Source organism: Trachurus japonicus, chromosome 16 (genome assembly GCF_045865225.1).
Source record: "Trachurus japonicus isolate A0001 chromosome 16, Traja_1.0".
NCBI classification, from domain to species: domain Eukaryota; kingdom Metazoa; phylum Chordata; class Actinopteri; order Carangiformes; family Carangidae; genus Trachurus; species Trachurus japonicus.
This window is the reverse complement of record NC_140922.1, coordinates 13,965,295-13,977,412: the sequence shown is the minus strand read 5'-3', so window position 1 is coordinate 13,977,412 and position 12,118 is coordinate 13,965,295. Positions and strand designations below refer to the sequence as shown.

Here is a 12,118-nt window from a genome sequence, read left to right as displayed (position 1 = left end):
CTAACAAACTCTCTTCTCCTACTCTGTCCTTAATGTTGCGTCTCATACGAGCCAAGTTTAAGCTAATAACTGAGTTTCATCACTTGACTTTTGTCAGTTTTCCAGGCTCAATGTTGTCTAGATTTGTTTTTGAATGTATTTGCATGTCACTCTTCTATTGCCAATAAAAATATCTGGAACTGGAACCAACACCTTTTTCTTTGTTGCAGCTCTTGTTTAAGGGGAAAACTACAAGAAACTCCTAAGAGTGAGTGATGAAACAGCAGTGATGGATGAGAGCAAACTTTTAATCCTGGCAACTGCATCAAGCAAGCAAGATTATGGAGAGGCAGACATCAGCTGGCATCTGCTGCAAGTACCAGAACAAAGAGGTGACTTTATTACACTCAAACAGATGAGTGGCTAAAGTTGCCAGTGGATGACAGAGGTTTGTTGTACAAAGTCTTCTTTTTAAAAAAGAAAAGAAAGAAAAAACACTATCTAGTGTTACTTTGATTCCTGTGGAGAAACTTGGTTGCTGAGTGATAGTAGAATATAGGAGAAAATGTTTGCATGAAGGTGAATTCATGTCAACATTTTTCTTTTACACAAGTTCTAGAACAATTTACAGATCAGGTGAAATATTTTGACACATATAGATTAATTAACCATTTGTATATATTTTTAGGTTGCTGTTTTTGACAACTGTATCAGTCTGTAACTTGTGTCTCCCATCACTTTTCTGACTGTAGGGAGGGTGTTTCTCACAGATAATCCTAAACCAGAACATTCTGGACAAAGTTGGTTACAGCTAGCCTTAAACAACTTTGTTTAATCATAAACTTTAAGCCCCCCAAATAGTGTTACAGTAACAGCAACTACTGAATTCTCACTGCATTTTTCTTGAAACCAATTTTCCCTTTATCCTCAAGGAATCTTGGGGTCGCTCAACTTTCCTTCAACTATACTCAATGGACACTGAGTCTGATATTAAAACATGAACCCAGAGTTCTATCAAATGTGAGGATAATTAAGGTATGTGGTATTTTCTCACTCCCAGAAGCTCCCTACTCTTATCTGAGGTGAAAAGTGGCAATAAAATAGATTATATTTATAGTTTGAATTAGTGTTTCATATTTCAAATGCCCTCCCAAACCTCTGAAAATTTTACCCATCTCTGTCTTTAAGATCAGTTCGTCAATGTGTTGCAGAGAAGTGATGCAACCTTTAAAGCTTTAAAACTATCATGTTTACAGCTCTTCGTGTTTTACTGGCCACCTATTAGCCATGCAGCATGAAAGAGTCTGAATAATATCTGTCGATGCCGGTATTCAGCACCACAACTACAGACACATTCGTAGTGTAGATTTAGACAAAATGCATTTAATATATTGACTGACAGATATTCCTCATATTAATCTGTGCAAACAGACCCACTGTCTTTCATCCTAAACTAACAGATAGATGGAAATTGCACAGATTGTTTGACAATATAAAGAATTGCTTTGACTTAACTTCCCACTTTTGTATATCCAGTCACTAGATGCATCTATTGAATAATTTTATCTTCAGGTCATGAGAAGAACAGAAACAGCTCTGATATGTTCTGACAGATTAGAGTTGACTGTTGTTGCTGCTGGTGTTTTTCGAAGTGGCATGTTGAGACATGCAGCATTAAATCACAGAGAAACAATGTCCCCAAACGTTCACAGTAACTGCAGTCCTTTCAGCGCATGACACATCTACCATAGTTTAAAATTAGTTAAGTTCATAAGTTCAGCTTTTTTGTCTAGGCATGGATGTTTAGAACATCTGCTGACAAATCTGTTTCAATGTGAAATACATTCATTAATGCTCATTGAACTGGAATAGCTCAAATGTAAAATGCTGGTTATGCTGGTCCGGATGAAGCGGGAGAAGAGAAGATGGATGGATGGATGGATGGATGGTTAAATGCTGCTACCTAGTGTTGGACAGAGAAATCAACCTGACAAAAAAGTGCACAAATGACTGCTCTGTAATTCAAATAACATATGAGTATCGAAGAAACACTGCACCATCAAATTAAAAAAACACAAAATTTAATCTCAGCTATATCTTAGCTATATCTCAGGTATGATATAGTGTGTATCTCATAGATGAAAATTGTGGTCTACTTATTCTCATAGCTAGAGTTATGATCTGTGGTAGCACCATAGGATTCTTATTGTATACAGTGAATTTAAGAATAAACAGCAAAACCCATCCATGTTGCATATTTATGACTATAACTGTGTTCTCATGGGTTTGTTTTCAAGTATAAACTCAATTTAATACTGATTAATTGTTGTGTTTTCGTTAAGTGGTCATCTGAGACATGTCCAAGCTCATTAATTTTACTCGGCATACTAGGACTCATTACCCCAACTTGCTATTAAATTATGTGCGTATTTGGCAAATTATTCCATGCTCCAGGTTAGGTTTTAAAGGGACTATTAATAACCCAACCACTGTTGGCTCCCCACTGTGCTGGTACACTACCAACAGCAGGGGCTTTGAAGAGGCTTCTGTCAGCACCTGACAGTCTCCCTTTTGCTGTCTGTGTAATTTTAAAGAACAGACACTCAGCTCCTGGGATGCTGAGCAAGAGAACAGATGGTGCGTTTCAAAGTCCCCACATTTACCATCGTGTTATCCACTGTGGGCACCAGGCAGACCTGGACTCATTTTGGACTGGTGGAAATAAACAGGCTGCTGCAATACAAGTGTAATCCACTAACCATGCAAGTGATGGGTTGTCATTCATTAAAAAAAAAGAAAAGGAAAAAAAAAGTCAGCATGGTGTTATACACTGAAATCACTCTGGGTAAAACAATTTCCTTTTGAAAAATGAGCAAGTCAACTGCTAAGGCTTTTATTTTGAAAAGCCGTAGAGCAGGTTCCGTCTATTAGTGTGTGCTGTTATTGTTGAAGGCTGCGAGTGGCGTCGGTACGGTCCCGTTAATTTCACCACTTTAATGCCAAAATGGGAGCTTGTCTGGCCTTGTGCTCTTTAGCCAGCTGTGTAAGTATATATCACCGACATCGCTACTATCTCTAGTGTCAACAGAAGGCTTTTGTTAACGTTAACGTTAGCTTTTAGCTACATGAAGTAAACTGAGGTTAACGTTAGCTCGCCGAGGAACGGTAGGTGGTGAAGTGCCAACTACGTGACAGTTCCGGTAAACAGCTCCTGTTATACCCATTTTGTACGCAGATAAATACTAGTTTAAATGCTTAAAAAAAGTAAATTGGTTTAGCAAGCTAGTGAATGACGAAGGAAAATAGAAATAGAGGAAGTGTAATAATGGGCCTTTGGCACTTGTGTAAACATGTAACCCAGCTAGCCACACAATTCACACAGTTCAGCAAACGCCACCAAGTTATTAGCACATATTACTAATATGTCTAACTCCTGGTCAGGCTGCTTTGAGAGAAGTGTCCGTTTAGCTTCAAATGGGCTAGCTAGGCCAGAGTAAGTAGCTTCAGATAAAATGAGGTGAACTCTTGTCTTTATCTGTGTGTGCTACATACAGTAGGTACCTGTGACCATCATAAATGCCAAAGGTTTGTTCTGCCCTAGATTCAGACTCGTGACTGTAGTTAGTTAGTTATGTTTTGTATTTGAGGTGTGGTTTATGCTTATCCATTTTAATTCCATGTTGGAAACCCACTGCAGCCATTACTGATGCTGCAGCAGCATCCTTGTATTTCTAATGGAACAAGATCTATTTGTGAATGGTGCTCGGCCAAAGTAGTTGCCCACATTCATATTGGCCCTCAAATTTTGTAAAAGGCTGTCCAGCCCAAAGCTCTAACTCTCTGGATTTCCCTCCCACACAAACCCCTCATCTATTCCTGCAGGCCTCCTGTCTGTGCGGCTCAGCACCATGTCTGCTGTGTGCGTGCTGTCCCTCCTCAAATAACTCCACTGTCACCAGGCTGGTCTTCTCCTTCTTCTTGCTGCTGGGGACCATGGTGTCCGTCATCATGATCCTTCCTGGAATGGAAACACAGCTCCGCAAGGTGAGATCAAATTGTACATATTTGTGTGATGGGTGTGTACCAGCTTGAGAAATATCTGATCAAAAACAGGAGGTAGTTGTGACATATTTAAAGCCTCTGGTTAGAGTTTGAATAAAACAAATGTCTAAAATGTGTGGCAAGGTTCAGTGACTGCAGTCATTTTCTAATTCTCATCCATTTATCATTAGGTATTGACTTTTTTTTTTTTTTAAATACATTCTCTCTGGTAAACATCGACTAGGTAAGATTAATTACAAATTAGTTTAATGTGACTTTCTTGTGTTACAGATCCCAGGATTTTGCCAAGGAGGAACCACTATACCTGGTATTGAAAACCACGCCAACTGCGATGTCCTCGTGGGCTACAAGTCTGTGTACCGTATGTGTTTCGCCATGACCTGCTTCTTCTTTCTGTTCTCCGCCATCATGATTCGCGTCCGTAGCAGCAAAGACCCACGTGCAGCTATTCAAAATGGGTAAGTGCTTTGTTTGGCTTATATGAATCTCAGTGGCTTAGGGAGGAGGTCGATGTGAATGTGCTTCTTCCACCTCTATTGTTCTGATGGTGAGTTCGTTATTTTCCAGGTTCTGGTTCTTTAAGTTTCTGATCCTGGTTGGAATAACAGTGGGAGCCTTTTTCATCCCTGATGGAACATTTCATACTGGTACTAACATGCTCTTATAAGCTACAATAAATGGCAGTACATCTCAACCTCATCTTGAGCACACACAAAGCTGACTTTGTGACTTGTGAGTTTTTATTTAGTTTTAGAAAACTGACTTTCCCTCTTCACTTTTTCAGTGTGGTTTTACTTTGGAGTGGTGGGATCCTTCATCTTCATTATCATCCAACTTATTCTCCTCATTGACTTTGCCCATTCCTGGAACAAGGTGTGGGTAGAGAACGCCGAAAATAGTGACAACAAATGCTGGTTTGCAGGTACAACATTCACCAGATAAGAGATGTTTCTTTTACTCTTAAACTATATATTTCTCAGAAAATTACAGAGGACAAAAAGGATGTAAAGCATGCACATCCAAGGAAACTCATAAGTTCCGTATTGAAAGAAAAAATCAACTTACAGGCAAGAGTCAGAAAGGGTCTTCATTGGGCACTGTCAAATTTATACAATACATGATGAAGACTGAAATGTTACTTTTTTTTAATTGGTTGGAGTAGTTAACACAGTGTGGGAATCCTTTCTCTTGCTCTTGTCTCTTGATTAGAAGACAAATGTCTGCTGTGCAAGACATTAACTCATTTTATTATACTTGTGGTTTTGAGCAATTAAACTTAACATGTGGTTATGTAAATTACAGGCTTGCTGTCCTTCACTGTTCTCTACTACGCCCTGGCTGTCACTGCTGTGGTGCTTTTCTACGTTTACTACACACAACCGGATGACTGCACAGAGCACAAAGTCTTTATCAGCCTCAACCTGATCTTCTGCATCATTATTTCCATCGTCTCAATCCTTCCCAAGATACAGGTACAGTATGGGACAGTGTTGGACCATAGCCACGTGATTACAGATACACATTAAAACACCAACAAATTCACAAAGTTTATGACTTTCAAACTGTTATTGATCCCCATCTTCTCCAAATAACACCAAAATTGAATTCATAATGTAATCACAAATTAAATATGTTTAGTGCTTTATAAATTCATTTCCGCGCTCTCAGCTATGCTTAAAATACTTGCATATAATTTGTTAGTTATAAAGAATTTCTTGACGGCAGCACATTAGTTTATATTTTACTGTTCCAGTTACAATCTCTCCATCTCACACGCAGTTGTAACTTTGTTGAACTAAAGTCAAAGAATACATTTTCCACAAGCATCTGTTGAGCTGGATGAAAAACGTGTATTTTATCGTGTATTTAGAGCACTTTGTGTGAAAGTTTGTAATCCTGTTTTTTCTTACTTCTCACAGGAAGCTCAGCCACACTCTGGTTTGCTCCAGGCTTCACTCATCTCCCTCTACACTATGTATGTCACTTGGTCTGCAATGACCAACAACCCAAGTGAGTCTCTTGCTGTGTCATTCCTCAGTGGTAGCTCTCCTTACTATATTATGGTTGCATGATGATTATGCTGTTAAAACATGTGCACTTGTGGTTTAATTGCTGCAGCATTTTGACCATATGGGTGAGTCCTCCCTAGCGTGTTATGGGAACAATGGGCTACATTGTTTACTGCTAGCTAGCGCACCTTCCTTATCTCATGTCATGTGATTTGCCTTTGCTGGTAAATGATATCGACAGAGAAGCTTGTGGTGACTCTAGAGCTAGTGCTCAGTTGCCTTTTGGTAGACTGCACAATTGCTGCCGTACATTAGCTTTAGTTGTATCTGCACATTAAGGGATCTGAGGTCTCTTTACACATGACACTGAAAACTCATCTCAAGTGTCCATATAGAACTGGATTTCAACTTTGTTTGGAAACATGTCTTCGCCCTTTCAGAGAGCTCTCAGATTTCATGAATGTTACACACACGTTTTACCTTTTCTAAATGCCATAGGCATCCAGCTCCTTATTTTATAACACAAGAGAGACCAACAAAAACATATACGTGTGTGTATATACAAGTGCAAAACATGAGCATTTAGTTAGTGTTCATGAACTAGGAAATGTTTACTTTGTTTTTACTTTAGTAATATTGTCAAATGCAAATGTGAGGGTTCTGAGGTGCAAGGATATGTCAAAGTGTAAACAGGCTCACTGTATAGTAATTAGGGATGCAACGGTTCTCGGTAAAATATTTCAGATTCAGCTTCCATCAGCTCTTACTGCTTTACAGGCAGCTGTGCTGTGTATGTGTGTGCCTGGCCGTTTAAGGCGAAAGCCCGCCCCCGCAACTGAAAAGTGCAGCTCACACACAGAAGAGGGGAAAAAAGAACAGGCGGCAGCACGAGCGGTCACTGATTGTGATCGCGGGGAAAATTAATTAGTTATTAGCACGATTTAGCACATTTAGCTTTTATTAGCGTTCCAGCACAACTCTGTCCATGCACACTGCACGTGTGTGGTCGCGTATCCGTGTGCTCGCGTGATAGAAAGACGATGTCGAGCAGGAGGAGTTGACTGACAGGGATGAGAGGGAGTGAAAGGCTGTTTAAAAAAAACACAATATACTTTCCCAGTGAGAGACTGTGGTGGCTGCCAGCATAGTGACAGTCTTCCATGACGGCAATATAGCCCGATCTCTGTTTGAAAGTGGCTTCAGAGTGTTCACCATATGAAAGACTAAAGGAGTGCAGAGGGAGGAGGAGCTAGGGGGATGCAACGAGCTAGGGGCTGTTCACAGACAGTTCAGGGGTCCGTTTCAGAAAGCGAGATTAGTGGAAACTCTGAGTATGTTGAGCCTGAGATGAGGGAAACTCAGAGTTTTCCGTTTCAGAGAGCAGGATCAGCGTAATGCTGAGTCAGTCGCTACGGCAACATGTTCTGTTGCAAACCTGCTCCCTGGCAGGCTGATGATGGCTTCTTGTGCTCACGGTGAACGCGCCTCCCTCAGGCTCAATGTACTCTGGGTTGATTGAACTAATTCTGATCAGCTGTTCTGAAACCGAACACTCAGAGTTTTCAGCTCAGGCTCAATCAACCCTGAGCTCGGGATTTGACTCAGACTGCGTTTACACGTGCCCGGCTATTTTCATAAACAGACATTTCCCCCTCTCCGTTTATAAAAAACACTGCGTGCACACCAGTCCGTTTTCAGAAAACGTTTCGTTTACACTAACCCGTGTATATGCCGTCAAGAGCATGCCAAACCTGTAGGTGGCAGTGTAGCGAGAAGCTCAAGCCCACGTCAGCCAATCAGAATCCCGCAACAACAACAACGTCACTTGCCCTCCTTGTGTGTAAAGTTTTTAAATATTTTTTCATGCGTGAAAATAACTGTTTAGATGCCAAATATACGGCCAGTTTATCCAAATGACAGCTGTTTAGAAGTTTGCTCCGATGTTTCTCGGAGAGGTGAAGCTTTTTTTTTTTCGGAGAAGTGAAGCTCCACCTGTGGAGCAACGACCGGGACATCACAGAGACAGTGTCCGCTCTGCAAAGCTGCTCGGTCGGCCAGCCTCTGTCGTCCTCCCATGGGACAAAACTATCGCTAATTAACTTACCCGCAGGTTTTTAGAGGTTTACCACCGGCTGGTTAAATTATTTTTAGGAGATAAATGTTGGTCTCATTGACGAAATCTAACAATTGTGGCAGTAGCAGTTTGTTTGTTTGAATGAAAAGTGAAGCTTCATGTGTGTTAACTGTTACTAGACAGAAGAGCAGCCCAGCCTCGGGACTCTGTACAGAAATCACCCCATTTAACGTTACATCAATAAATAAATGTTTTACAATGAACACATCAGTCTGCATTAAATTTTATCATTATTATTATTTATTTATTTTATTAAGTTATGTAATATGGTTACGGTTAGACGTCAGAGTCTGACGTTGGCTACCCAAATCTCAGTTTTTCTCCGTTTTTCTCCGTTTACATGCAAACGTGAAAACGGCGTTTTCCAAAATCTCCACCCTGGCCGGAGTTTTTAAAAAGCATCGTTTTCAGGGGCGTTTTCTCCGTTTGCGTGTAAACGGAGGGTGCAAACGATGGTTAATGTCTCCGTTTTTAAAAATAACCGGGTACGTATAAACGGGGCCTCAGAGTTTGTTGAGCCTGCTTCCTGTGTGTGTGTGAGTGAGAGAGAGAGGGGAGCTCTACAAGGAAATACTATAAATAGTAGTAGCCTAATATTAGAAATAATATAAATTTTAAACATTATTTGGGGAGAAAAAAAAAGTTCTCTGCACAAAACACATACCGAAACCGTACCGAGAACCGTGGCCAAAAACCGAGGTACGTATCGTACCGTGGGCTACCTGTACCGTTGCACCCCTAATAGTAATACATTTTTTGTGACATGTTAGAGTGTAGAAATCGTCTAATGCTGTGTGTATATTTATTTTTTAAGACCGGAAATGTAACCCGAGCCTATTGAGTCTAGTGTCAAACGTCAGCACCACTGTGCCACCTGGTGACAGCTCTGCAGGACAAGTGCAGTGGTGGGATGCCCAGGGCATTGTTGGTTTGGTCATCTTCCTCTTCTGCACACTCTATGCCAGGTAGGTTAGGCAGTGCTCAGACTGTCACAAATGACACTTTCTGCTCCTGGTTTTTGTTTAGATTTTTGTAAAACTGTTGCTTTCTGTCTTCCTTAGTATCCGTTCGTCCAGCAACACCCAGGTAAACAAGCTGATGCAGACGGAGGAGAGCGGAGGAGAGGCTGGAGGGGAGGGTGTCGTGGGAGAGGATGGTATCCGCAGAGCTGTGGACAATGAGGAGGAGGGAGTCACCTACAGCTACTCCTTTTTCCACTTCCACCTCTGTCTGGCCTCTCTGTACATCATGATGACTCTCACCAACTGGTACCAGTAAGTGTCTGTCCTTAACATATTGTTTAGTGTTGTTCAATGGGGGCTCAAAGCTTGGACTGTCTGACTTGTTACTGAAGGGAAGTAAAAGTGCTTAAAAAAACATAAACATGTTACAATCAGCATCCAATTAAAATAACGAGCTCATAAACAGGAAAAAAATAAAACACCTGTGTTTGGTGCCTCTAAAATGGCCAGATGTTTTGAAATCATAAGGTTTCAGGCATTGTAGGCCTCAACTTTGGCCACCAGAGGGCGCATTACTTCACCTGAAATTTCTCATTATTTCAGCTTGACTTGAATATTTCCACAGTACTCAACTGATTTATAACCCTTGGTTGAAAAAAATAGTTAGGACAGTTTCTCTAAATTGTATTTTTCTCTCTCTGTCTCCCTCAGACCAGACACAACCTCTCAGGCCATGCAGAGCACCATGCCTGCTGTGTGGGTGAAGATGTGCTCCAGCTGGCTGGGCCTTGGCCTCTACCTCTGGACCCTCATCGCCCCTTTTATCTTCCCTGACAGGGATTTCAGCTGAGCACATCTTGTCCTTTGGTTGTACTTGTTTCCACCTTTTATTTAGTTTGTTTGTTTATCTTGCCTAATGTAGTAGGCAGTGTGAAGGATGCTTTAAATGAAATAGGAAGGATTCTATAAAGGAAATACTTAAAATTAGTTATTTTCCTTTCCAAATAACTGTTTTTGCTGTTGTTTATATTTTACTTCTCTCAGAGTATTTTAATCACTATGGATGCTTCAAAGGGAAAATGTGTTTTTATCAGTTAACCTGTATAAGACACAAGAAGGTATTTACTTTGCTAATGACTCACCTTGTTAGGCCACCCCATACCTTCTGCTTGGTGTGGCATGATTGTCTGAGCTCCGTTATACTTTGGCTGAATTTCAGTTACTGGACTATCACAAAGCAACAAGGCACTTTCTCAATACCTCAGACATTTCATGTACAGATTCCCCCTTTTTAAGGCCCATGAGATCAGTCTTGTGATTGGCCAGGTCTGGAGCCCCCTCTGATTAGACTTGGACTTATTGCTGGGGCAACCAGGGTAGCCCTCTTTAGGAGCCCCAGAGTGAGGTGAGTGTGAGAGTTAGATAAGACTTAGGATGACACACCCCGCAGATCATAACAGGGCTTCCCCCTCACTGCAAGGCTGTATGCAAATCTATGTCCTTGCACCTTGATCCAGAGAGTCCTCACATACTACCAGTCTAATCTCAGCTCTTCCTCGCCTTCTTCAACCTAAGGTAATTAATCTGCGGTGCTAAGCCTTTCCACGTCTGACTGTTTGGCCTTGTACAGCCACGGTAACGATCTGTACCTGTATAGCAGTCTATTTGCAGCAGGGAGGCACGTATTGATCCACAGCAGTCAGCATCATGCAATGTGCAGTAATACGGTTCAGGAGGCGATGGCGTGAACTCCTCGCCACCTGAGCTCTCACAGATGCCATTATTTCCAGAATGTTGCAGAGTGTACTACAGAGTCTATGAGAAAAGGGATTTTTAAATGTCGTAACGTACAAAACAATAACAGATTGCAAAACACTTCAGAAATGATAAATTGCTGTTAAATGGTATTGAGCTTCATAGTGTATTGATGGTTGTACTGGTGTTCAAGTAATTTATGCATTATATAGTAGTTACCTCAAATTCGGTGTGAATGGAATGAGTTAAAGTGAGTATATTTTGTACTTGTGAAAATATTTTTTGGTACGATTCTGTAAATGTTATCCTTTGTTATGTTCTCCTCTACACACACATGAATCAGACTTCCTGTTTCTCTGGCTGCATGTGAATATCGTGAATGGATTTTTCAAGGTGACGAGATAAATTGAATCATTTTTTGTTAATTTTTTTTTTTACCAAACATATCAAATGTGTTTTACATTTTACCGTTATCCACCACTATCAAAGGTGATTAGACAGATTTGCCACTGTTCGATCATAACACATTTCAACAACACTATTAAGTGCCTTTTTGTAGTCTGGCATTTCAAAAAAAAGAAAAAAAAAAAAGATTATCACTAATGCTGACATGTGCTTATTCTGCCTTGCCTTACACATTGTGGTGAGTCAGTCATTGCATGCCATAAGGCATAGGCCTATGGCATGAATTACTATTGTTATTAATGTATAAACATTCTTTTCAATAAAGATGGAAAACTTAAAGTCAGTCACTGTCTCGGTGCAGCTTCAGTAGAAGCCTTACAGTTGTATGAAAAATGTCAAATAGATGGTAATGCAGTGTAAAACCACAAAATGATTTGATGCAACAGTGATAGAAGCCTTGTGTACTTTTGATGATGTTAAACCTTGGATAAACTGAGCAACTGTAATTACTAGTAAGGTAATTGGTATGTTTATGTTTAGGGGAGTTTAGAGTACATCGACATTATTGATTATACCGAAGATTTTCTTACCCATAATGAGTCACTAGGGTACCACTAGACAAGTCCAGCTCTTACCAGATCTTACTTCTTCTCCCTGACTAAGTTGTAGCAGTAAATCTGTGACCTGTCCCCTGTGCTGGTACGGTGACAGAGCGGTGTGTGTGCGCCAGTGCTTACAGCCTCCACTGTGTTATTTCCTTCTTGCCTGGCTGGCAGACGGGACATGTTGCTTCTGGCTGCTACAGTCACTCA

The 12,118-nt window shown here is 40.7% G+C and overlaps 1 protein-coding gene across 2 annotated transcripts; it reads left to right on the top strand.

Annotated features, from left to right (window-relative positions):
* Positions 1-305: 305 nt before the first annotated feature.
* On the top strand, positions 306-11,649 carry serinc2l (serine incorporator 2, like). 2 transcript variants are annotated; one of them, XM_085801759.1, is made up of 10 exons: positions 306-371; positions 3,862-4,023; positions 4,312-4,499; positions 4,609-4,688; positions 4,826-4,963; positions 5,344-5,513; positions 5,961-6,051; positions 8,999-9,149; positions 9,246-9,458; positions 9,858-11,649. In XM_085801759.1, the coding sequence occupies exons 1-10, from the start codon at positions 321-323 to the stop codon at positions 9,994-9,996; spliced, it is 1,383 nt and encodes a 460-aa protein (XP_085657885.1). In that variant the 5' UTR covers positions 306-320; the 3' UTR covers positions 9,997-11,649. The 2 variants fall into 2 exon arrangements, with proteins under 2 accessions (XP_085657885.1, XP_085657886.1); XM_085801760.1 differs by lacking the exon at positions 306-371 and adding an exon at positions 2,916-3,022.
* Positions 11,650-12,118: the final 469 nt, after the last annotated feature.

Excerpts from the sequence above, each read along its gene's own strand:
- serinc2l (XM_085801759.1), top strand. The coding sequence starts at position 321 with ATGGAGAGGCAGACATCAGCTGGCATCTGCTGCAAGTACCAGAACAAA. Across the intron at positions 4,689-4,825 it reads TGATGGAACATTTCATACTG|TGTGGTTTTACTTTGGAGTG; the intron begins GTACTAACATGC and ends TCACTTTTTCAG. Across the intron at positions 9,150-9,245 it reads TTCTGCACACTCTATGCCAG|TATCCGTTCGTCCAGCAACA; the intron begins GTAGGTTAGGCA and ends TGTCTTCCTTAG.